We start from the raw sequence: 25,536 nt of genomic DNA, 5'->3' as shown, positions 1-25,536 counted from the left end.
GTATATTTTTTCTAAAAGTAAAGAAAATTAAACAGGAAAATATTTTCTATTTTCGTTGAAGATAATTACTGGAAAATTAATATGGCAGTTTCTGTGTAATTTTCAATTAAATAAAAGTGAAGAGGATATATTTTCTATTTTTCACTAAATAGATAATTATTAAATTGTCAATGTTATTTAATAATAATTCACACTTTATTCATTAGAAGAAGAAATATATTTTAAAAATAGTTTTATTTATATTAAAATATACATACGTACACTGTCAATCACAAGTTAAATCATTAAAAAACTTTTGGAACTACCTTTGAATTACTTTAAAGTCTTTAGTTTCATCTAAATATTTTGAATTTTAAATGTCACGTTCGTTGTATGGTTTTTGTCAATAATGTTGACGCCTTTTCATTCAAAATGAGATAAAAAATGTAACATGATAAAATAGCCAAAAGAAATAACAGTTAAAAAAAAAACATCAATCTTTCATAATGGTTTTAGAAAAAGTTTTTAATCATTCGAATTTTTTTTCAAAAAAAAAAAAAAGCAATTTTGCTTTTCTTTTCAATTTTTAATACAAAATGACTTTTCAAAATTCAATTTAGAGACGTGAAAGAAGAATATTCAACTTTTAAAATAACTCCACGGTGATATTTGTGTTAATTTTAACAATGTAATTTTAAAAGGTGAACTTGAAAAATTATAATTAAGATCAAAGAGAGCCAAATTAGACTCAAATTAAAACGAAAATAAAAATAATAAAATATCGCGTTGGAGTTAATCGTTTCAAAAAAAGTTCAATTTGGAAACTTGTCAAAATCAAATATGGCTAATTCCAAAAGGAATTCTATTATCAGAATATATTATTTTTTGCATGTAACCTGTTCGATTTTTAAAAAAGATTTTGAAAAATCTGAATTTTTAAAGATGTCACACATATTTCTCTTATTTTCTTTTTCACTTTAATATCAAACAATATTCGAAAAATATTATCACCAAATACTTTTAGATTTTTCGCAGAGAGTACACGTGATATAATGTTGAATGACATGGACTCGAAACAATGCAACCTCCTCACTGCAAGAACGTGGACTCTTGTCCGCCCCTGTTCATCCCCCAATTTAATACTTGCGTGACTGTTTCCATTCATGTCGAGCGTATAACAGCGAGTGTTATCTAGGCCATGTAAATTACTTTCGGTAATTCGACGGTGCTCGAATAATTTTCTATACGGAGTTTCGAATCGATCGATCTAATCAAACTTGAAATCCGCTATTCATAGATTGAAATTTTAATCGTGGTACATGACCCAGTAAAAGATGCTCGTTATAAGATATATATATATACATATATAAGTTGTTAAATACGAGTATCAAGGCTCGTACGCAATTTAATAAAATATAATTCTGGTATAACGATGTCTTTCGAGTTCCATTATGCGGTATATTTTATCGAGCATTAATTATCTTTCTTTTCCATCTGGAATATTTTAAAAAATATTGTTCCAAGTATCGTGTACACAGAGTGGCCTCTTCCTTTAATTGCAATTAAAGCGAGAGAAGAGGAAGCGGTTTAAAGAGAAACGTATACCGAGTTTCTCTGATCATTGAAAAATGGCAAATATAATTTTTTAATTTGAACGTAACAAATTCTTTTATAATATACAATATCGTCCAACGAAATCAATAATCGTATCTACAAAAATTCGTCTAATTTTAAAACTCAAAGCTACGAGAAACTGTTCTCCTCCAAGGAAATAATTTTTCAAACTTATCTTTCCTTTTTTTTTGCATCACATGTTCAAACGACATGGCATGACAAGGCACCGTAAACGCGCCGTTTGATTCGCATCAATGTCGATGTTATTGCCCCACGATTTTTCCTTTTTCGGATGCGGAACAAAAGATTTCATTCCCTGCGTCATGTCGACGCTGATACTTTCATGCACAAAATGAGGAAAAAGGATGAAGATATGGAGAGAGAGAGAGAGAAGCGCGTGATCGATGAGCAAATAGATAGAAATAAAATATGAAAAGGAAGCGTAAGGAGCATAGGAAATGTGGTCGCGTGTGTATTAACGGTGACGTAGGAAACGGAGAAACGGAACAATAACTCTTTTCTTTTCGTCTGAAAAGCGATTAATAAACGTCTTTCAATTGTTCGAACCCGTTTTCATCTTTTCACGAAAGGTGAAATCGGGGAACTTGTTTCGAATTGAAAAGGATTTTTAATCGTTTTTTTATTATCGTAATTATACGAATTTCGAAATAAATCCTCGAGAAAGTCGATCGAGTAATTATTCAAATTTTCCAATATCTTTCATCGATATTATATGTCGATCAAATTTCTAAAATTCAAATTTAGAGAGAGAGAGAATTCTATGCAAAAATAAATCCGAAATAAAGAGCGCGAATTTTTTTTTATTCAACATTAATTCCTGAAATTGGTTTTGAATGTTTGCCCGGTACGCATGTACTTAACCGCCCGTCCAAACAAATGCAAAGTACACACAAAACTGAGTTACGTGCACTCGACACGCGGTTGAGTGCATGCGCACGAAGCATTATTTTCCATGTTAACGTTTTATTCCAAAAAAGAAAAAAAAGAATCTAATCCCACTTAATTCCAGAATCACTTTCCAACCACATTTTTACCAATAAGTTTAATAATAATAAACATTATCAAATCTATCTCATTATGCATAATTAACACCCTCCCCATTCAAACGAAGCAACAATAACAGTTAAAACACGTTGCAACGTGTACCGTCAATAAAGAAAGAAAAAGAAAACGAGAGAGAGGCATAACAAAGAGAAATTTGAAAAAGAAAAGAAGAAGACAAGTAAAATCTCCGGAAAACGATCCCCTCAAGCAATTACGAGCCGCGGCAAGAGTGGAGAAGAAACAGGGAGGGAGAAGACACGAGCCCCTCTTATCTAAATCAAAAGAGCAAACACCGCTAATTACATCATCAACAGCAAGATCAGCAACGGTACACGTGCACGCACGGTAAACGAACCGTCCTCCTCATATATATGGAAGGAGACGAATGTGAGGGGAGGAGAGGGGTTGAAAAATTGAAAGCGAAAGAGGGAAAGAAGAAAAAAAGAGCGCATAAAGAGAGAGAGAGAGAATGGCGACGCAAGGTCGAGTAGCCGAGCATCCCGAGAAGAGTTAAAGAGTTTCGGTGTTAAACGATAGCCACGATAGGGGAAAGGTGGGCACAGAGAAGGTGTGGAGAAAGAGAGTAGGTGGCAAGAGAGAAAATGCAAGGGTAGGACGCAGCTCGCAGGAGCAGTAATATCGATCGATGCCGAGTTCGTGGCTCGACAGGGTCGACTGGGGGTGCTGCAAGTAGAAAAGCTCTCCCATAAGCAGGCAGGCTGGCTGGCTGGCTGGCTGGCTGCCCGGGCACGGACCGTTTCCACTGTCTGTCTGTCTGTCTGTCCGTCCGTCCGTCTTGTCTCGTCTCATTTCGCCTCGCCTCGTCACGTCTCGCCGCCGCGTCTCCTAGTCTAGTCTCTTTATCCAGCTTTGCCTCTCAGCCTCGCGTTACGCGTTATCCTCCTTTCTTCCTCCCCGCGTCTTTTCTCCCTCGTTTCTTTTTCTTTTTCTTTTCTTTCCTTCTCCTCCACCTCCTCCTCCTCCATCCTCCTCCTCCACCCCCTCCCCTCACCCTTTTCTTTTCCACTCGCCGTCCGCACCGCATGGTTTCTCTCTCGTGGTTTCTCTCCTCCAGTGGTTTCTCTCCAACAGTTCCGTCAACGACAACACGATAATGTAGCGCATAATAACGATGAATAATAATAATAATAATAATAATAATAATTGGTGCGACAAGGGATAAAAGAGGGAGGGATTCGAGGGATCCCGAGTGTGTTGATCCGAGTTTGTGCCTGGTACGCTTCGTGACCTTGAGAACCTTGAGTGACAGTGCGTGTCTCTGACCTTGGCTCCAGCCAAGTTACCCGATGGCAGCGCGAGCACAGCTGCCAGACGCGACGACAGCTGATCAAGCCGAGTGGAGGAGGATCCCCGAGCGGTGGAGGATGTGCACGATAAGCTTGTTCCGTGAACAAATCAGGTGCGTGCGTCCCTTTTCGAGGGGAGGAGGGGGAGGGTTGATTCTCGGCCGGGATCGAAACGAACCCGTTCACGACACTCGTGAACGTGAACGCCGCTGAACGGTTACGTAACGTTCTCCCGGGTGAAGGGGAGAAATTCCGTGATTTCAGACGGTTTGCATCGAGTTAACAATCGTATGTACAGTAAGATTGGAACGAAAGAATGTTTTAGATCGTTCAAAAAAATTGTTCGGTGAATTTGTGCGCGAAGGATATCCCTTTCCTTATTTCGGAACGAATACGTGTGTTTATCGCGTAAATACGATCTCGAGTTAGATATATGGAGCGGTGTTCGATCGCGATGATGCTCGATTACGCGAAGTTTCGCGTGCAAGTTTTGGAGCAAGTTCCACTGACACAGATCTCGTGAAGGCGGAATCCACTGTCGAGTTTACGTAAGACCGTGAGGCAAGGTACGTGTGCGGCGTACTGAACTGGTGCCACCATGGCCACCAGCCGAGTGACATTTAAGCCGTGACGTCGTGTATTAAACGCGCTCGAGTTATCATTGGGGGTGCAAGAATTTTTCATTAAGTCTTTTTTCATTTTATTTTCAACTTGGAAAATTATCAAGCTTTCCTATTCCCTTCATTATATTTTATTCGTATTGAGATTATAATCCCTTCTCCCTAATATTATCATAAATAAATTTTCGCATCCAACACTGAATCACCGAGTCTATTTTAATTATTTTCTATCCTCGAATCAAAATTTTCAAAATTATTGGAAAATTCTCCTCGAATTCGTGTATCGATCACGAAGATCGTCTCGCTAAATGCCGACGAGGAAACGAAATTTCGCGCAGCGAGAGTGCACTCGAGTCGCACCTCCTCTCCATCGACGAAGAGGTTAAAGACGAAAGTCTGCCGGACGGACAAGGTCAACAGCGGGCGTTGAAAGATTTCCTCGAATATAATATTCCACGATCTTCTTATTTTCCTATCGATTTATCGAGTAATCTCCCCTCGAATAATCGAAATCTCGAGGCCTTCGAGCGGACCTTCGGTTAATTCTAATTGCGTTGTCATCCGGTATAAGTGATTCACGCCACGTTTTCACCCCCTCCTTCCCTCCCCCTTCGAGTTGTTCTGCGCCGCAGAACAAGTTTTTCGATGGAAACCACCCCCCAGTGGAATGTTCCAAGTTGCTTTCCAATGGAAATTGTGCATCTTGTTGAAAATCCGCCTACCATTCAGGATAATATTAGTGTAAAATAGATTAAGGAAATGAAGGTTGGTAATCGATCCGTGGGTTGGGTTATTTTTCTCTTTTAAAGAGAACGTCATTGTTTAGATTCAAAATGCTAATGGTGGTAACTCGAGGAAACTTTCGTTTAGTGAGAACGATAATCGTAAATACGAACAATTAATATTACAATATTAAATTTCGAATATCCGATTCTCTTGAAACTGAAATTATTATATCATTTTATATCTCGCTATATAAAATTCCCTCCTTACATAACGCTCCTCCTATTAGCTAATCGATTACAATATTACGACGTTAAATTTATTTCAATGTGTCAATCAACATATAACGATTCGTATTTTCATAAATATCGATCAACGAAATCGTTTGAAATTTTTCTCGCGACTATATAATTCATCTGTCGAGAAACTGGATGGCTTTTACACTTTTCCGAAAATTGCAAATGGTTCGGAAAGGAATCGTTAATTCAGGTGCTATTTATCGACGTGTATATAAAGGATATTTCCACGAGAGATTGAAGTTATCGTTGGTCGGAATTTCCGCAATTAACGGGGGAGGAAAGGGAACGATGGAAATAGTGGGCGGTGTAGAAATACGGCGTGACCCGAACTGTCAGCTACAAAGCGGCGAACCAGTTGGAAGGAGTTAACCACGTTATTGCACGACAATGTATCTGTGAGCTCGATAACAGCAATTAGAATAGTTAATAGTTGTCGTTTAGCGTTCTTCGTTTCCTTGTAAGGAGTCTCATTTTTCTATTTCTCCAATATCTTTGGAGATGAATCCATTCGAAGAAACGCGACAGATTAAACTAAAAAGTAAAAAAAAAAATATTAGTAAATTATTTTAAATGATATAATAAATACTCGCAAAGAATTTTATTATAAACTTTTATTAATTTCTTTCCTGGATGTTAATATTTATCAATTATATAACGTTGGCCTCTTAGATGATTTTGTCACTTTTGCTCCTTTGATCACGTGACCTGTGATCACAAATCGAATTTTGATCGAGTCTCTTCGTCTATTGTTTTAGAAGAGAGACAATGGGACGAAGATACGGAGAATGAGCATCGAGGAGAAAAATTGGAGGAGAAAATTGGTAGAAACGGGACAGGCCACAAAGGCTTGCCGGTCGAACGAAGTCGTATATTAACAATGGACACCGATATATCGAGAACAGATGCGCCAACACGAATTGTCAGACATTCGCAGAGCATGAAGAGGAGAAGATTCGCCTGACTTCTTAGTTACGTTCGGTGCCAGTTTGGAGAATGGAGGAGTCCTCACCAAGGATTCGTCCCTATCTGGATTGCTGGGACGTAAGTAAATTTATTTAAATTGTTTAATTCAAAAAACAATCGTAATTCTTTTTTTTTTTTGATGTTATTTTCCTTCCTTCGCATCATTTTTTCTCTTCTTTTCTTCTGCGTTAAAAATTCGTTCAGAAAATAATTCAGAATTTCAAATATGGATGTATGGAGCTTCATTTTCGGATAAATCAATGCTTAAAAACTTTTTGCATTTTATTGTTAATTATTAAAAATTATTATTCCACACAGAAACACGATGATTCTCATTGTCAGATAAGATCCTTGTGCACTTGTATCACCAATTCGATCACATTGTCCAATTTTCACTCTCAGGTTCTTTTAATTTTTTTTTTGTATAATATTTAAATAATTTATTTTGCTCGTATAAAATAAAAAAAATCGAAGATCCTCCTTTAAGACATCATTTAATTATATTAAAATAAATAAAAATTTGCAATATTTCGTTTTTCAAATTCTTTTTCAAATTTACAATTCTCTTTTTTCACGTAAAGTAAAGAAAATCGAAAATATCACTTTGATATTTTTATGAGACAATGTAATTATATTAAAATAAATAAATATTAAAAATCGTTTAAAAAAAGTTATAAAAATAATAGATAATCTATGGAAATCTATTTGCAACAATTTGTTCTATCTTCTATTTAAAGTAAAAAAAAAAAAATCAAGAATATCACTCTGAATACAGTAATTAAATTAGAATAAATAAACAGCGAAAGATTGTACAAAAAATAACCAATCACTACTTTTACTGGAGGAAAATATTATTTCTCTGACCTACAGGTTGAGAATCACTGCTCTACTCTAGAAATGACCGAAATACATATTTCGGACAAATAGGTAGGAAAAGTAGTGAAGGTTAAACGACGATCAAGAAATAAAAGGGAGAAAAAGCGACGGATCCAAATATTCGGCGAGGAATGCACTTGTAGAGACTTTTTTCTCCCCCGATTTAAACTCGAATTATGGAAATTGCGCGCGCACACTGAGAAAGCTACGAAGCTTTCTCGCTTCGTACGAATCGTTCAGGATGCTTTGGGGCTAAACCCTTCTCCTCTTCATGACACTTACACAATCTCGCAAAAAACCATTGTTCTCTCGATTCGTCGCTTTGAATTTGCATCGTTTTCTAGACACCTGGAAGTTTACCGTTGGATTGCTCTTCTATTTGTCTTCTCTTCTCGTGAATCTGTGAACGCTGTCTTCGTTACAACGCGTCAGTATGCATAGTTTTTCGAGGAGAGAAAAGGATAATTTTTAATTGGAGAATGTATTAGAATGTTGTTTCATTGAAAAAATTATATAATTATGCAGTATTTTCTTCTATTTTTAATTAAAGAAACTTAATATCGAAAAATGTTTCAAATAAAAATTGAGTTTTGAGGTTTCGAGAAGAGTGTATTTTGATATTATTAATTTTATTGATATTTGTGTATTTTTGAAAGCAGTGATGAAAACTAATCTAGAAAATGGATCATTAGTGGAAGAAATGATTTAGAATTATATTGTATTATATAAAAGACATATTCATTCATGTTTTCCTAGTTTTTTAATTAACATAAATTTTTTTTATCAATAAAAGAATTATTTGACATAATAAATAAACTATTGCATCGAATAGTGCATTAAATATATAATTCTATTTAAAAATCAAAAAATCGCTTTTATATAATCTCTGATACGCATTGATATGTAAAAAAATTAAAATTTTTTCTCAATTAAATACAGAATATGAGAGCCTCGAAAACATTTATTTTTTATTTGAAATATTTTTTAATATTATCAAAAACGAAAGAGAGATATTTTAAATGATAAAATGAATTAGTTACTTTTGATTATATATTTTTTTCTATAATAAAACTATCGATTTTAAATTAATACATTTTTATATAACAGTTTTCTATTTTTTATCATTGCTTTTTTTAAAATTTTTTTAAGCATTTCCTATTTTTTCTTCAATTGCATTTCTTCTTTCTGTATTGAAAATATAAGAGGAAAATTTTCAGCAACCTTGCATTAACATGGAATATATACGTTTCTTTTAGCATTCGTTATTGCATTGTTATTAATTGCTTGTAATTAAATTGGCAATTTTCGTTACTAGATATCTTACTAATTGCAAGAGTCATTAACTATTAGGTGTTAATTTTCTCGAATACGATTTCTAATTAGAAAAGCAAAATTTTCCTAATTCGAAAATCATTCTGATTCATTAGAAACAATTAAATGCATCTCGTGATGAAATTCATTCTCCAAACGAAAATAATTGTCATTTTTAAGAATTGTATTTTATTTAAAGATCGATTTAATAATAATAATACAAATTGGAGAATTTGTAATTGAATTGAAATTAGAAAAATATTAATAAGAAATTCATATTGTAATAAATTTCAAATTCTAGATTACTTTAACTAAGTGTGTACAAAAATCAGTAGTTTCATTTCAAAATGAAACCAACAATAACGATTTGAAATAAAAATACATTTCCTTGTTTATATTTCAAACAAGTTCTATTATAATTATATAATTATAATTTTTCATTACAATATTCATATGTTCCTGTTTATAACCATTACTCTTTTCCATATTGATTATTAGAATATTTTATCACCAGAAGGATATGGAGAGAAAAAGAAAAAAATATTTTATCACCAGAAAGAAACTGAAACTTCTTTCGCAATATCCACGTAATATATGCAAACCCAATTCCACCAGTAATGCATCCGATAGTAAAAGCGGAATAGCTCGTGAAACTATTTCACAAACAAATTCCTCGTAAATAATTCGTAACAAATTCTTCAATAAAATTATGCAAAACTACTCACAAAACTAATCCCGCCCGTAACGCATTCCATGATAAAAGGCCTACTCGAAAATACTCTAGTAAAACTAGTTTCGAAATGGCATTCCAAAGATGAAAAAGAAAAAAAAAAGAAAAGAAAAATGCAAGGAAAGCCATTCGATCTGAACCATCGAAGCGCGAAACTGGAGGAATTCGGTCGCGACGTCCGATCCCCGATACTTGACATTTTCGCCGAGGCCTCAAATTTAGGATTTTCATTCGAATCCGCGCGGAATATCGAGTTTGATGTTCTCGAGAGGGAACTGTTCTGCTCGTGGATAAATCGATAGGCCAGCGACGGGCCTGGAGAGCCTGGAATCCATCTCGAAAATGAAATTTCCTTGAATGGGCTCCTCCTCGGCTTTTAATCGATTCGCCAAAACCAAATGTTCTTGAGCATCGAGGCAAAAATGTTCTCCAGCACCACATTTTCATGTCACGTGGAATACGAGATGATCTTAATGCGAGCGTCAATTACGATAAACGAAAATAGTCGGTGAATGAAAATCTTTCTTCGAAAAATAGCCCTCCCTGTGCTGCAAATTGTTAACTCCTTCTCGTCTAAGTAAAAGGAAGATTAACGAGAAGATTTTGCAAACCCTTAACGAGGAGAATTTCTCCTTTGCGCTTGAATTGATTAAAATCTGTTTGAATCGGAGCGGCGGTTCATTACTCTTGTTCTTTTCTTTTCTTTTTCTTTTATTTTTTCGTTAAATAGGTAATCGTTAAAGCAAAGTTTAATGGAATAGCTTCTTTTTCGTGGAAAATTGGATGTGATGTAATAAGAGTAATGTTGAAAGTAAATCGGTTTATGTTTGAAAAACAAGATGGTGGTCACGATTATTAATGTGACGATGCAAGGATATTGGAGTAGAGTAAATTAGTCGTGAATAATGGATCAATTATTCATGAATAACGATAATAAAAATTGGAATCAAAAAAAAAAAAAGATAAACATAAACGTTTAAAAAAATTATTATTATTATTCGAAGAAGAAAGAAAATTTTAACAACGCAATTATTTATCTCTTTGTTTTAATAGAAATAAAATAAAATAAAACACTAATTATAGAAATTAATTAAAATTGTTATGTCACGAAATTCTTGATACTTGATCGATTATTTAAAATCGTTAAATAGAACGATAGTAATCTAATAATTAATTTATAAATCTCGATAAAGATATAAAATGTATAAAAGTTTTGAGGTTAGATTATTTATTACTTCGTAACCATAACCATAAACTGAAGCTCATTTGCTTGTGTGAGAGAAAATTAATCGAATATAATTTTTCATTTTAATCTGAAGTCGAGATACTTTTCAAAAATTTAAAAGCAAAGTGCTACAAGTGACAAAATTTTTAATTGGAAGAAATTATGGATAAAGTTACCCTCTGATAAAGAGAATTTATACGTTTTCTCAAATAATAATAAAATATTGAATCAGTTTTCTTCTTGATGAATGCATATTATGTATCATTTTTCATTTTTTTTTTGTTAATTTTTTATAACTCTATATCTAGATCGTTTAAATGGAATAAAATTTAAAAAATAAAGTTTCATAAAATAAATTCTCTATTTTTATAACAAAAATAAATTGTTGAAAGAAAAGAACATTCATGATCTTGTATTAATTTTTTGATATTAAGAAAGAAATTCCATATTTTTAAAAGTATAGATGTAAAGATAACGTCTAAAGAGACGCGAATTACAATGAGTATCCTACTAATTCATTAAATGATGTACACAGAGACGTAGGAAAGAGAGAATGTCCAAGAGATCCTGTTAAATGGAATTTAAAAGCAAGGTATGCGATAAAAAAATAATTAAAATGCATACACACTGCTAGTTGATGTATTAGTAATGCGTAGAAGCATTTGCTTTCGATCGCTTTCAATGTCTTTTCCGATTCTTATAATAAATTCGATTCTTTTACGACCGTCGAATAATACAAAAAAGAAGAAAAAAAAAGAAAATATTTATTCAACGATGTATTATTTTTCTCTCGATATATATTGATGTATTAAAAAAATTATCTAAGTATTTCCAATATACAAATATCCAATCGTTTTTAATATCGTATGAAATTTAATATAAACGTCACAAATTTTTGAGCTAGTACAACCTAACCTAACAATTTTAAAATATCTCATCGAACTTTTAATGCAATTTTCCCGGAACGCGGATCATCTCGATTAGAAATACGCGTCATTTTTCTGGAAAATCAATTTTGAACACGCTCATTACATCGTTTTGCAAAGGTATTCGTGCAAGGATCAAAAAAGAAATTATTTGATACGTCATATCAACGATTGTAATTTCCTCATAATAATAATTTTCGAACGATACGATTTTATAATTATTTTATAATTATACAAATCATTAATGACATTATGAAATATTAATTTACAATATCAATATGAAAAACATTCTTATAATTATTTTAAAAATTTGCTAAAAAAGTAAACCGATCAAAATCTCTATCGAAACTAACGATACGAAAAATTTCGAGGTAAGTTTCTGTATCATCTGTTGAGATATTTGCTATTTTATTTTGAAATTTGCTTTTTGAAATTTATGCAAGAAGATATTATTTATTTAAATATTGAATATCGTGTATGTTTATGTCGTTGTTATTATATTATATCATTATCATTATCAAATGAAGATATAAAAAGATATAATTTTAATTATAATTTAAAGAAATATTGTATTGTCATATTATTGACGTATCTCACGAATAAGAAATATTTTTCCGTGCATAAAATTTATTTTATAAAAATAGATTGTCTCAAAGCTAATCATTAATTTTGTTTTCGTAAAAAAATATTATTAATGTCACATCACCGTTCATGCTTTCACGCATTACACGCATACAGAACGTATGTACGTAAATCAAGCCCACAATTGCACTTGACACGCGTTTCCCAAAACAATGTTAACTAAATTAAGTTGCTGAATGTATGGGATGTGCAACGAGATAAAATTAAGACTATGCACAAAGGATCGAGACAATTTGTTGATTTTCAAATAGCCATTATTATTCTCGCCATTTTTGAGATTCTCTCGTAAACTATAATTTTTATAAGTTTTTCTGGCTACGTTCGTTTCGTACGTGACACAATTGCACAACGGCGAGTCATAGATCATTGGGGAATTACCAATTCCGCGAGGAAAAAAAAAAAAAAAAAAAAAATAGTAGCGAAAATTGGTAATCTTTCGCCTTGACACGTAATGCCACAGTGGTTCTCAACCATTTTTCGACCTAAAGTTTGTTATCTCGATTCTAAATCTCGAGGGTAATATATTCAGTGATCGATAATGCGAAGAGCAAAGTCAAACCAAGAAATATAATTAAGATAACTGGGAAAGAGAGATGGGAATACCACGTACAGAGGATTTTCAAAGTTAATACGAGAGAGTTAAGAGAAAATATATAGAACGATCTGACCTAATTCGATGCTTAACGATGTTACAATTTCTCATCCGCCATGAACGAAGGTAAGTTTATTTACCCTGTCACGCCTAATTTTCCCTTAATTATTTATGATTTCGAAGGATATAGTTTCGATTGGATATGCATGTAAGGTTTTATCATTGAAATTTGTGATGGAATGTAATTGGTTTGATGTAACATAAAATATTAAAATTTAATTATCATCTAAAGAATAATGTAATAAATATCTGTTTTAATTTAATACTCAATTTTTTTAAACTTTACTATTTTATTACATTGTATAAAGATTTATTTTCTAATATTCAAAAACAAACAATTTCCCAATATTCAAATATAATAAAATTGCCTACATATTGAGTAAAAAATACAAGATTGTAATTTTAAATCGAAAGTTGAGAACCACCGGATAGGAATCTTCACAAAAATGTGTAAATTCGATTCTATTCTTTTTCAAACGATCAAACTTGCTAAAAAAAAAAAGTAAGGACGATTTGTATGATGGTAAACGAGTCAGAGTGAAATAAAAGCATGTACCATTTGTAGCAGAACGAAGACAAGTACTCGGTGGCGAACAGCCAAGCGCCGTTGCAGGCCGGCGAGGACGAACATCCGGAACGTGGTACATGGACGGGGAAATTCGACTTCCTGTTGTCTCTTTTGGGATACAGCGTCGGCCTTGGCAATGTATGGCGGTTCCCGTATCTCTGCTACTCAAATGGAGGGGGCGCTTTTCTAATACCGTTCACAGTGATGCTCATTATCGCGGGACTGCCTCTAATGTTCATGGAGCTTTCCTTAGGTAAGCAAAATATACATAATTTGTTTCATCGAAAAGTATAGAAAGTAATGTTAAATAATTTGCTTAATATAGCTATAAGAAAAGGAAAAATTTGCGGGTTTGAATATTTTGTACATGGATATGTAAAATAAAAATATTGAATATAATATTAAATAATGATAATTTATTAAGTTATAAGTGACGTAAGTTTGTATTTGATGAAGTAAGTGAGGTAAAAATAAAAGGATAGCTATGTAATGAAGATAGATAGTCTGCATGCTATGGATAAAGAATTCATGGAATGTTTTTCAATTTTCTCATATTGCAGCTATTTTTTTCTATTAAACTCTGTTATTAATAGTGTTCTGTATTATTAGTTATCATCAGTTTCAATTTGAAGATTTGAAGATTTATAATTTGCAGTGAGTATTCGTTATAGCCAAAAAAATATTTATAGAATGTTTCACAATTTTTTGGAAAAATAACAAATTAAAAAAAACTGGAAAATATTGAGATAATAATAGATTTTTACGTTTCAATGATTTTCAAATTATTTTAATTCATATTAATTTAATTTAATAAAATAGTTACTCATTAAAACTACACAATTGTAAATTATAAAATTTGAAATGATAATAAAGAATATTATTACGTATGGCTTTTTAATAAAAAAAAAAGAATTGCAATATTCTTGATTGCAGGAAAAAAGCATTTTATGAGCTTTTTATCTATAAATCCTTATATATTTATTTCGTTTCATTTAATACAAATGTCTATTACTTATAATTTAATAAATAAGCTTTAACAGATATTTATTACATCAATTATAATTTTGTGTTAATTTATTCTTTAAAAGTATTCTATGAATACTATTAATAATAATATTCTGCATAATTATATTTCAATTTTAATAAAATGAAATATTAATTTTCAAAATAAAAAATTTAAAGTTTATCATTATTTATCATTTTTGTTTGGTTCTAATATTATGTTAATTAGTTCTAGTGTAATTATTTTATTTTTCTAATGTTTTAGAGTAAAAGATATAATCTATTTCATTAATACAGAGAAATTAGCAAAAATTAAAATAATTTCTGTAATAATTTGCTTGAATTCAAAGTTATAGGAAAGAAATAAAATGTGATTAATTATTTTTATTTTATAATATAATTATTTAACTTGTACGTTAAATTTATATGTGTCATGTATTCATTTAATATTTTTCATTTTTATTTTATCAAGATATTTTTGGATTCAATTAGATATTATTTAATATGTACGTATGTTTCCTATTGATTTATACTTCACGTTTGGCTTATTAATGGAAATCTAAAGAGCATCCGTTATAAGCAGCTTTATTAAAAGTAGTAATAAACATTTAATATAATATAAAACAAAGAGTAAGAATTTATAAATACAAATTTCAAGTTTTCATCAAAGAATAATTGAAAAATAAAAACAAAGAACGAAATGAATGTTTTTTATATCAATTTTTTCCTTGTTTCTCGTTATTGTATCGATGATAATGGACGTAATAAAGATTGATAACGAAATATAACAATCTCTGTTGCACACATAATACATGTATATTTCAAAATATCATATTATTATATTAGCAAACATATATTTTCAACCGTGTATAAAGTATTGTGTGTACTTTAAAAGCAATATGTTTATATAAAAAATTTTTACAATGTTTCATGCTCAATCATGATAACTCATCAAAATAATTTAAAAGATTATTAAACTCGTAAATGTATTATTCATATCACGTGAATAAATGGATAAAGAATAAATATTAGAATAGCAGATCCATCGGAAACAAATCAAATAAATAAAGTAATATAACAATTTGACAAAACGAAATGGGAGGAAGTGATATTATTTCTATTTGATCAGAACAAATAAATGTCGGTTTCCAAGAACATGCAATATCCTCCATGCTTCGTGCTCAGAACAAGAATAAAGTTATTTTGGTCTTGCAAAGTGGTTCCATTTTAAATCATTTATATCGTATAATTCAGTTGTTCAAGATTCTTGCAAACAAATTGTGCCTTTTAAAAAATATTTTTTAAAATAATAAAATTGATTAATTCTAGATTGATAGGATTTATGATCAAACTTTGCAAGAGATCAATTGTTTTCAACTTGTATTGGAAAAATAAAGAAAAAAAGAAAGATGAAAAAAATATAACGTTTTTTAATTGTTCATTTATTATAAACAAGATATTTCACGATAAAATATGGTTGGAAAGAAATACTTTGCGTGATCTTTCATTAACAAGTGCGACATTTTTATCTATTTATTATCACTTTGCTGAAGGATTGATATATCCAACAAATCATCAATTTTGTGATATCTATAATAAATATATAATTATATATCTTACAATGTCTATAAAAAGTTTGTTTCTAAATTATTAAAGTAAAAATATTATGTTTTTCCAAATAGATTTCGTTTTATCTAATAAAAATGAAACACAAAGAATAATTCAAAATATAAATATTATAAAAAAATATAATATAACATAATAAAAAAAATATATGTGAAATAAACAATTTATTAACAAAATTATAAAAGAAACAAAATTTTTAATCAATTAATAATTTTTATTTATAAAAGTATTAAATTTATTTTTATTTTTTTAATTATATTTTTATTAAACGATACATATCATTTATTTTCATAAATAGAATAATGTAATATAGATAATAAGTAATCGAGAATTAATTAAAGTTATATATATATAAAAATTCGTTTTTTTAAAAATAAACGAGCATAAAATCAATCTTTTCAATAAAAAATAACAAAAAAATAAACGAAAAAATTAATAATCGGTTTTCAGCTTCGAACGAGAGTTTAAATAAATATTCAATTTCAACCAAAAACGTAATATTTAATAATTTATCGAAAAGCCATTATGATAGAATCATACAGTGAATAATTTTTGACGACGAACATTGAATTTTCGAACGGATATCGAAGCATATTCTTATGAACCCAAAAAAATTTCACTGTATTTAATTAATCAATGTTTCAATTATCATTTCTTTCGACACGATTTTTACCTTCTGTCCTATTCTATATCGTGACAGACTTCAGGATACACTCTGAATAGCCTCGCATGAACGAAATTGCGTCATCACGAGATATCTCGATCGCGAACGGGGTGAAATAACACGGAAATAGACACCAAGATACGCACGTCGTAAGAATACAAACCTTACTCTTATGGTCATGCTTGCCCAAGGTCAAGCCACGCTTGTTTATCGACCGAAATAGAACGATCAATGAACGATCGTTCCTCGTTACCAGTGCTTACGTAACGTTATTTTTAGGCGAACCGGTGAACCGTTCGTGATATCGACCTCTCTCTCTCTCTCTCTCTCTCCCTCACTCTTTCTCTTTCTCTTTCTCTCTCTATACTCCGTGTAAATTGCAGGTGTGCACCGTAGGATAGCCGGCCTGGCACAGATGGTTTATCGATCGGTTTCCTCGGTTCTTCGTCTATTCTCTTCCCTTTTCCCTTTTTTTCTTTCTCTTTTGCAATATTCTCTCCCCCAGGGCAGTACGCGAGCCTTGGCCCAGTGGCAGCTTACAAACGCTTCTGCCCCCTCCTGCGCGGCTTGGGATACGGAATGGTGTTGGTCAGTTCTGTGGTGATGCTCTATTACAACTTGATCATCGCCTGGACCCTTTATTACATATTCGTCTCCGTGGCTGGTGAGTTTTCTAAACATAGGATGCTTGTTTATTGTTATATATTTATGTTGATAATTAAAAATTGTTTTATATAGGATTTAAAATTTATAAAATTTACCAAGTATGAAAGATAAGGGGAACACGAACGGTAGATAGATCGTTTTGCGTGTTCTTTATCTTTTTATACGGATAAAATATACGATCCCATTAAAAAGAAAAAAACGTTAACGATTTTCACATGTATTTTATTTCACGTGTTACATAAAAAAGAAAAAAAAGAAAGTAATATCCTGAAATCATTCGATTCCATGTAAAACATTGTTTTTCATAGTAACAGCGATGAAAAGATGTATTAATATTTCTCGTCACTTGTATATCATTCGATATATCCATCTCTTATTTTTTAGAAAAGGAAAATGAGTCTTTGTTTCAAATGTTTCGCGAATGCGAAGACGTGAAGCGTGAATTATTGATCTCACTGAATCTATGTTACTCGAATGTGTCGGACGAATATCTAGGTTTCTTACGAATTTCGTTCCCTTTTTTATTTTTTTTTATTGGAAAAAGTACGATCAAAGAAAAATAAAATAAAATAATATACGAATTTTTATATAATTTTAATTTCCATTTAATTCATCCGTATTTATAAAACGAAGGTTCGAAATAAAAATATAAAGAAAATATGAATAGATTATTACGTTGGAGAATTGATTAATTTATATTTGGAAAATTTTATTTATAAAACGAAGCCTCCTACGCAATTTCTAATTATTTTACATCGAATCATAGAATTTCCTTCATTTGTATCACGAATTCAGGATATCAGGTGTACAAATTACATGGAAAATTAAAATTATAACGAAAAGTATAATGTTACTTTTGTGTAATTTTGTTATAAAATTTTATATTATGATGTAAAATTATACGCACAGGAGCTGGTAAACTGCCATGGAGCAAGTGCGAACCAGCATGGAGCACCGAAGACTGCTTCATGCCAGAAGCTGCCGAGGCGTGCGCGTCTCAAAACATGAGTTATTTCAAAGGGAAATGCTTAAATTCCACCCAGATGGCCTCCATGGGCCTGACTCTCGAAAATATCACTAGTGCCATTAGAAGACCACCGGCCGAGGAATATTTTAAGTAAGAATCTTATAACAAATACTATCTTAAATATCGATTCTCTTGTAATCTAATCAACATCTGCATCCTCGATGGAAAATAACGATGAAACAACCTTTTGTCGATGTCTTATGATTTCGAAAAAAAAAAAAAAGAAAAATGTCACGATTTTGTTATTTCGATTCTTAATAAAAGTTTAATCGAAAATTCGATCGATTAATTAAATAATTTGATGGTATATCAATTGAAATGTGTTGTGCAGCAATCACGTGTTGGGGATGAGTAGCGGTATAGAGGAGACAGGAGCCATTCGACCCTCGATGGCGGTGAATCTTTTACTAGCTTGGATCATTGTCTTCCTTTGCCTGAGCAAAGGTGTTCAAAGCTCGGGAAAGGTTGTCTATTTCACTGCTCTCTTCCCATACGTTGTTCTGGTAAACTTTGAAAAAATTCTATTCTATATTTTTCCTTATTTTCTCTATGGGAAAATGTGCACTTGTCCCTGCTACTCCACTCTTTGTCAAACAAATTTTCTTAATCTTTTTACTAACGCTTCTCTCAATCTAAAAATCTTCTTTAATTTTTAAGCATGATTTTCATCATTCCCTTTAATTCTTCCATCAATCTTTTCTTTCTTTAACTTATTTTTTTAAAAATACATTCTCTCCTCAGTAGAATTCTATTAGAAATCGAAACTTCTTTCCTTTTTCTTTCCTTCCTTCGAATCGATATCTCTTCGATACAGATTCTTCCTCCGATTCGAAAAGCATTGAAGAACCAAGGAGAGGATTTTAAACGGTAGAAACGTTTCGATTTTGTTTTGGCAGATCGCTCTTTTCATTCGTGGAATTTTGCTTCCTGGCGCCAACGAGGGCATTCTCTTTTACTTAACACCCGATTGGAAAAGGCTGATGTCCGCGAAAGTGTGGGGCGACGCCGCTGTGCAGATATTCTTCGCCTTGAGCCCCGCTTGGGGCGGTCTGATAACGCTCAGCTCCTACAACAAATTCACCAACAATTGCTACAAGGATTCGTTGATCGTCGCCGTCAGCAACATCGGCACGTCCTTTTTCGCCGGCTTCGTAATTTTCTCTGTGATCGGTTTCCTAGCTCACGAGCTTGCGGTTCCGGTCGCGTCTGTCGTCGACCAGGGTGCTGGATTGGCGTTCATAGTGTATCCCGAGGTACGTGAACAGCTTTTTTCAAATTTTACTTAAAATTGTTTTTTTCGATCAAGATGAATAATTTTTTTGTAAATGAATATTGATATTTTACAAATCTTGATCATACAATTGTTTTCGTTGTATCTCATTTTTTTAAATAAAGGATATAAGGGGGATGATACATACATTTTATCAACTTTAACGATTATTTTTATAATAAACATAGACAATATGTCTATAGATATATGTTTTTAAAGAAACTTTTTACTTACTTATTGTGAAAATTTGGAAAATTTAGAATTGACATTTAGTGTCTATTAATATTTTTCTTATTTATCTTTAAATAAATAAATAATATCCGTGTATGCATGATGACAAAAAAGGAAATAAATATAAAAAATAGGTAGTAGCACGTTTACCAGTCGCACCAGTTTGGTCGCTGCTCTTTTTCGTGATGCTCCTCACCTTGGGTCTTGACTCTCAATTCGCTTTGATGGAAACTGTCACCACAGCAATTCTCGATGCCTTTCCAGCATTAAGAAACTACAAATTGTGGGTTGTCTTGGCGGCAGCCGTGTTCGGTTACGCTGGTGGAATTATTTTTACTACTAACGTAAGTTTATATTCAATGTTATATACAGTTTTTTTTTACAGTTGTTTGTAGAACAAACGTAGAAAAGATTTTATGAAAAGATTCTCTTCGTTTTATCATATATTCTTGAATTGTTCAAAAAATGTGTCAATTAATTAAATTTTTATAGATGGAACAATATATGAAGATATTCTCTAATGTATAAATTTTATAAATTTTTTGAACATGAAGTTGAAATATCTTGTAAGCCAACTATTCCATATAAATTTTCTGGATAGATATTTTTTTTTTATAGAGAATATCGAGGTGCATTAAAAATTATATGATCTCATATAAAAAAATACCATTGACCTTTCCATTGCGTCCATTTAAAAAACCTAACTATATTAAATTCTTTTTTCTCTCAAAGCAAAATTCTTTCTGACACATTTTTTGAATATAAACAGAGGAAAATGGAAAATGGATTAAAATTAGAGCATTTTGATTATTATATATACATATTTTTCTATCATAAAAGAATAATAATCGAAGATGATCGTGATTAAATATCATATAAACATTTTCATATTTTCAGGCTGGCATGTATTGGTTGCAATTGATGGACAAATACGCGGCGAATTGGTCGGTTTTGTTAATAGCCATCGGTGAGTGCATCTTGGTCGCCTGGATTTACGGCGCGGATCGATTTCTCGACGATGTACAGCAAATGATCGGGCCTCGTAGCCGTCTCTGGAGATTTTTCTGGACCTGGATGTGGAAAGTGATTACACCGGCCACCCTTTTCTTCATCCTCTTCTTCAACTGGGTCGAATACGAGCCCCTCAAATACGGTGTCTACGTTTATCCAAAATGGGCGGACATTGTCGGATGGGTCGTTGGTATGATACCAGTTTTGGTCATCGTTGGCCTGGCTCTCGTAAGTGCAAAGTGCAAAATTTAAAAAGAAAAAAAAAATGATATCGTAGCAAATGTTACATTTTAAAGTATTTCCCCTCTTGAAATCGAACAAGTTGAAGTGGGAGTTTACAGGATTGGTGTATATACAATGGAATGTCGATTATTATTGGAATATCGATTATTGAAACGTCAATTATAAGAGTACTTGATTGCACAAACAAAACTTTTTTTTACTCATCGAGTGTTTTGTCATCTATAATATTCAACCTGGAAATAGTTTTACTAATGTAACGTGAGATAAATGTATTTGTCACGATTGATAATAATCTGATAATAAATTGTAATGTAAATAAAAAACTTTTTAACAATATTCAAATTTTAAAGTTATATAAATATATATAACTCAGACAAAATTGTGTCTAATTTTGATCAAATATAATGAAATACATCTGAAAAGGGTGAACAGCATCATTTCTTTCATCGTCCACCCCATTAATATTCTCAAAATATTCTATAGAAATTTCCGTACATCCAATATTTATTAATAAATTATCACAGAGCCAATTGAGGGATCGTCGTCGACGTTCCGCCTACGACGACGACGACGACGACGACGACGACCTGGACAACAGGCCATCGTACCAGAGGCCTGGCAAAGGTAAAACGAAGAAGAGCAACGGGAAGAACGTGTGGTGGCGAGCCAAGATGCTTTTACAGCCTACTTCCGATTGGGGTCCAGCGAGCAGGAATCCTTCCACCCCGTCGAGAACGCTCACTCACACCCCGTCACCAGGTAATCCAGATTTAATTAAGCGTTAATCTTGCGTGTAACTATTGTATGGGATGTACGTGTAAGGGAATTTTCAACAGAATAATTTTAATCGGATTTAAATAGGACTGGTGAAGGATTAATCCGGATATAATAAGCTAAACGATAATACATATTGTGAAACTTGTTGTAAAATAAAGTGTAATATGTTACTATGTTGAGTTTTTTTGAAAGTATTTTGGCGTGAGAGAGATTATTTTAAATTCATAGTAGTGTGAAATTGTTTAAAGAAATTTTCATATAACATTTTTCTTGTTTCAAAAAGATTAATGGAAATACAATTGCAAAGCAATTGTGATGTAATATTTTTTTAATTATAGATCCAGATTATTTATTCATTAATATTCTATCTGTTTTTCAACAAATCATCTCAATATTATAAATATGTTTCAAAGGATAAAAGTATAGAGTTTAAAATTAGTAAACTAAAATAATTTTTAATTCATGGTAGTGTGAAATTGTTTAAAGAAATTTTCATATGGTTTCTTTTCTCATAATTATATGTTTCAAAAAGATTAATGGAACAACAATTGCAAAGCAATTTGTGATGCAATATTTTTTTAATTATGGATCCAGATTATTTATTCATTAATGTTCTATCTGTTTTTCAACAAATATGTTTCAAAGGATAAAAGTATAGAGTTTAAAATTAGTAAACTAAAATAATTTTTAATTCATGGTAGTGTGAAATTGTTTAAAGAAATTTTCATATGGTTTCTTTTCTCATAATTATATATTTCAAAAAGATTAATGGAAATACAATTGCAAAGCAATTGTGATGTAATATTTTTTTAATTATGGATCCAGATTATTTATTCATTAATATTCTATCTGTTTTTCAACAAATCATCTCAATATTATAAATGTTTCAAAGGATAAAAGTATAGAGTTTTAATCAAACTCAGATAATAGTTCAGATAATAGAAATTTATTATAAGATGTAAGATTATATGTGAGAAGCTTAATACAATTTTGAATAGATTCTAGAAATCAAAACATAGTACAAAAATAACTATATAAAAATATTGATCGAGACTTATTTATTAATTGTAAGTCACAAACAATTGAAGTTTGATGAAGCAAAATAAACGAGGTCACCCTCTTTCTGTCTCGTTTCATTTAATAGAATATTAAACCTATAATTTAATAAACAAGTTTCAAACGACATTTTTATATACCATCTTATGTATTTGTTTTAGCTTGTATAATCGTTCTTCAAGATATTCTTACGAATATATTAAGAAATCAGAGAATTTTTTTTAAATAAATTTCTATTCGAATACTATTCGAATAATTTGTGTGCGTCTATTATTAAACAAGATTATTAAGTTGATCAAGAATTATTCCATGCAAGGGTCACTTCCTACGCATAATCGATACCGAAATACGTCTTAATCGAGTATTTACAGAATTGTTAGATGTCAAGGTCCTAGTAGTTTGGTTCCAGTAATATTTTTGGAGTTGATTGATTCAATTGTTCTTGAACAATTTTCCATTCTAAAATTTCTCCGATTTATATCAATAATCTAATATCTTGTAATAATTTATCATCAATATTATTCTGATATATTCAACTATAATAAAATTTATTGATTAATTATCGGTAACAATATATGACGTTTCGTGCTAAACAAGTTGTTGCAAAATATATATAGATAGAAGGTAAATTTATTATAACGATATTGCAATTTCACTGAATGATGAAAAACTTACATTCAATCAAATACTTTAATTATCGATAATTAAAAAACTTTCATCCTTTTTCTTACACGAATATAAAATATCTACGTTAAAATAATTATTCTAAATTTTAATCGAACTCAAAATTTTCTTGGATTTTCATGTTAAAAAAAAAAAAAATTACTCATGCTTAATTTAAATTATAACACAGGGCCACCAGGAGGATATAATTCCGTCAGAGACACCATAGTCCTGGTGAACGGTCAACCGATGATGGTGCAACCCTCGAGCACATCCGGCGCCGCTCAGAAACTTCCTGGGCCGTCGATCCTCAAGAATTCTAGTAAAACCGACTTGATCACATCCCAACAAGTCTGACACGATGTTCATTTTATCTCTAAAGACGAGTCTGCCCAGACCTCTATTGCCAAAGACACAACACGCCAATAACAGGTAGTTGCATATCGCGGATAGGATAACACAATCGATGGATCGATCGGGTGGCGGTCGAAAACGACATTGAACGACATTGAATATTCCAATAGAAAGAAGAGGAGGAAGAAGAGACGAAAACAAAAAAAAGAAAAAAAGATTCCTATGAATTTATTTTTTTAAGACGGGAATAGTTAGTGTATTTTTTGATATAATCGAATCTCTCACTGTCGTGTATTACATTGTAATTTTGAATTCCAACAGAACTTAACAAAATATCCGTTATTACATGTAACGATTTTAAATAATATCTCTCTCGTATCGTTACGTTTGTAATTTGTTAAATTTAAATTTTTACAAATGCGTATATTTCTTTCGTTGCATAAATATATTTGATATATCCTTGTTCTTTGCTTTCGTAGCTACGAATATATATATATATACATATAGACTGGTAAGAATATTTAAGGATAAATTAAAATTGTTGTTATCCTTTAATATTAGCAAAATAATAATATTAATTTCGTTATTATAAAAAAATAATAGATAGATCATTAGGCGACTCGCGTGAAAAAAAAGAAAAAGGAAAAGAAATCAAAACTGTTATCGATCGAGGAAGAAACTCGTGAGGAATACGCTCTGCGATATCATATAGGAAAAATTAAACGCTACTCCACTGCTTTCGATTGTACATAAGAATAGAATGTATGGGTAGGAGAGACGAAGAAGAGGAGGTGAAGTGAAGTGAGCGGAAGGGAAATTTAATCTAATCCTAACGAAAGAAAGTTATTTATTGCTTATCCACGTCGAAGCGAGGACATACAATTCAATTCAAAGATAGATTAAAACGAACGATTATTCGATCCCCAAACTATTTGGACGATCGAAATTGATCGTATCGCTTCTGTGTAAGGTAATCTTATCTAAGATAATGTTAACTTGCATGGCGGATCAATTTAGAGATTTCGGCGTGGGATTTTAGACGTTTGTTCGTTTTTAGCGGTCATCGTGGTCGTCGCGATTTTACATGTATGCAACTCTCGTATCGTTCAGGCTGAATTTTTCATCGGACATAAACCGCTGGACAATTTTTTTGTCGTCAGATATAAATACATACATACATACATATATATACATATATAATGGGATATGTACATATACTTGTTGTTAATCGCCATATTTCGTTTCTTTTGTAAAGCACGTTTCTAGTTAAGGCGAGTGTTTGGTACTTTTTTCGATGTTGACTCGCGAAATGTTTCTATACTATATAGGTTATGTCGAGTGAATAAGGAAAAATTGTCCAGCAATTGAAAGATTCTAAAAGGGTGAAAAAGGAGTTAGGAGTGGGAAGAGAGGGGATGGGGAAGGATAATGTTAGAATGGGGGATA

At 31.6% G+C, this 25,536-nt stretch overlaps 1 protein-coding gene across 7 annotated transcripts; it reads left to right on the top strand.

Annotated features, from left to right (window-relative positions):
- The first annotated feature begins 3,348 nt into the window (after positions 1-3,348).
- On the top strand, positions 3,349-24,965 carry LOC411181 (sodium- and chloride-dependent glycine transporter 1). 7 transcript variants are annotated; one of them, XM_016912896.2, is made up of 12 exons: positions 3,350-4,078; positions 6,363-6,648; positions 11,248-11,304; positions 13,501-13,753; positions 17,298-17,456; positions 18,368-18,575; positions 18,817-18,988; positions 19,382-19,738; positions 20,121-20,330; positions 20,884-21,225; positions 21,765-21,999; positions 23,927-24,965. In XM_016912896.2, the coding sequence occupies exons 3-12, from the start codon at positions 11,287-11,289 to the stop codon at positions 24,091-24,093; spliced, it is 2,121 nt and encodes a 706-aa protein (XP_016768385.1). In that variant the 5' UTR covers positions 3,350-4,078; positions 6,363-6,648; positions 11,248-11,286; the 3' UTR covers positions 24,094-24,965. The 7 variants fall into 7 exon arrangements, with proteins under 7 accessions (XP_006557575.1, XP_016768385.1, XP_016768384.1 ...); XM_016912895.2 differs by having other exon boundaries at positions 13,498-13,753; XM_006557512.3 differs by lacking the exon at positions 11,248-11,304 and having other exon boundaries at positions 3,349-4,078; positions 23,927-24,093.
- The last annotated feature ends 571 nt before the right edge of the window (positions 24,966-25,536 follow it).

This window comes from Apis mellifera, linkage group LG6 (assembly GCF_003254395.2).
Source record: "Apis mellifera strain DH4 linkage group LG6, Amel_HAv3.1, whole genome shotgun sequence".
Classification (NCBI taxonomy): Eukaryota; Metazoa; Arthropoda; class Insecta; order Hymenoptera; family Apidae; genus Apis; species Apis mellifera.
This window is presented reverse-complemented; position numbering and strand designations above follow the sequence as displayed.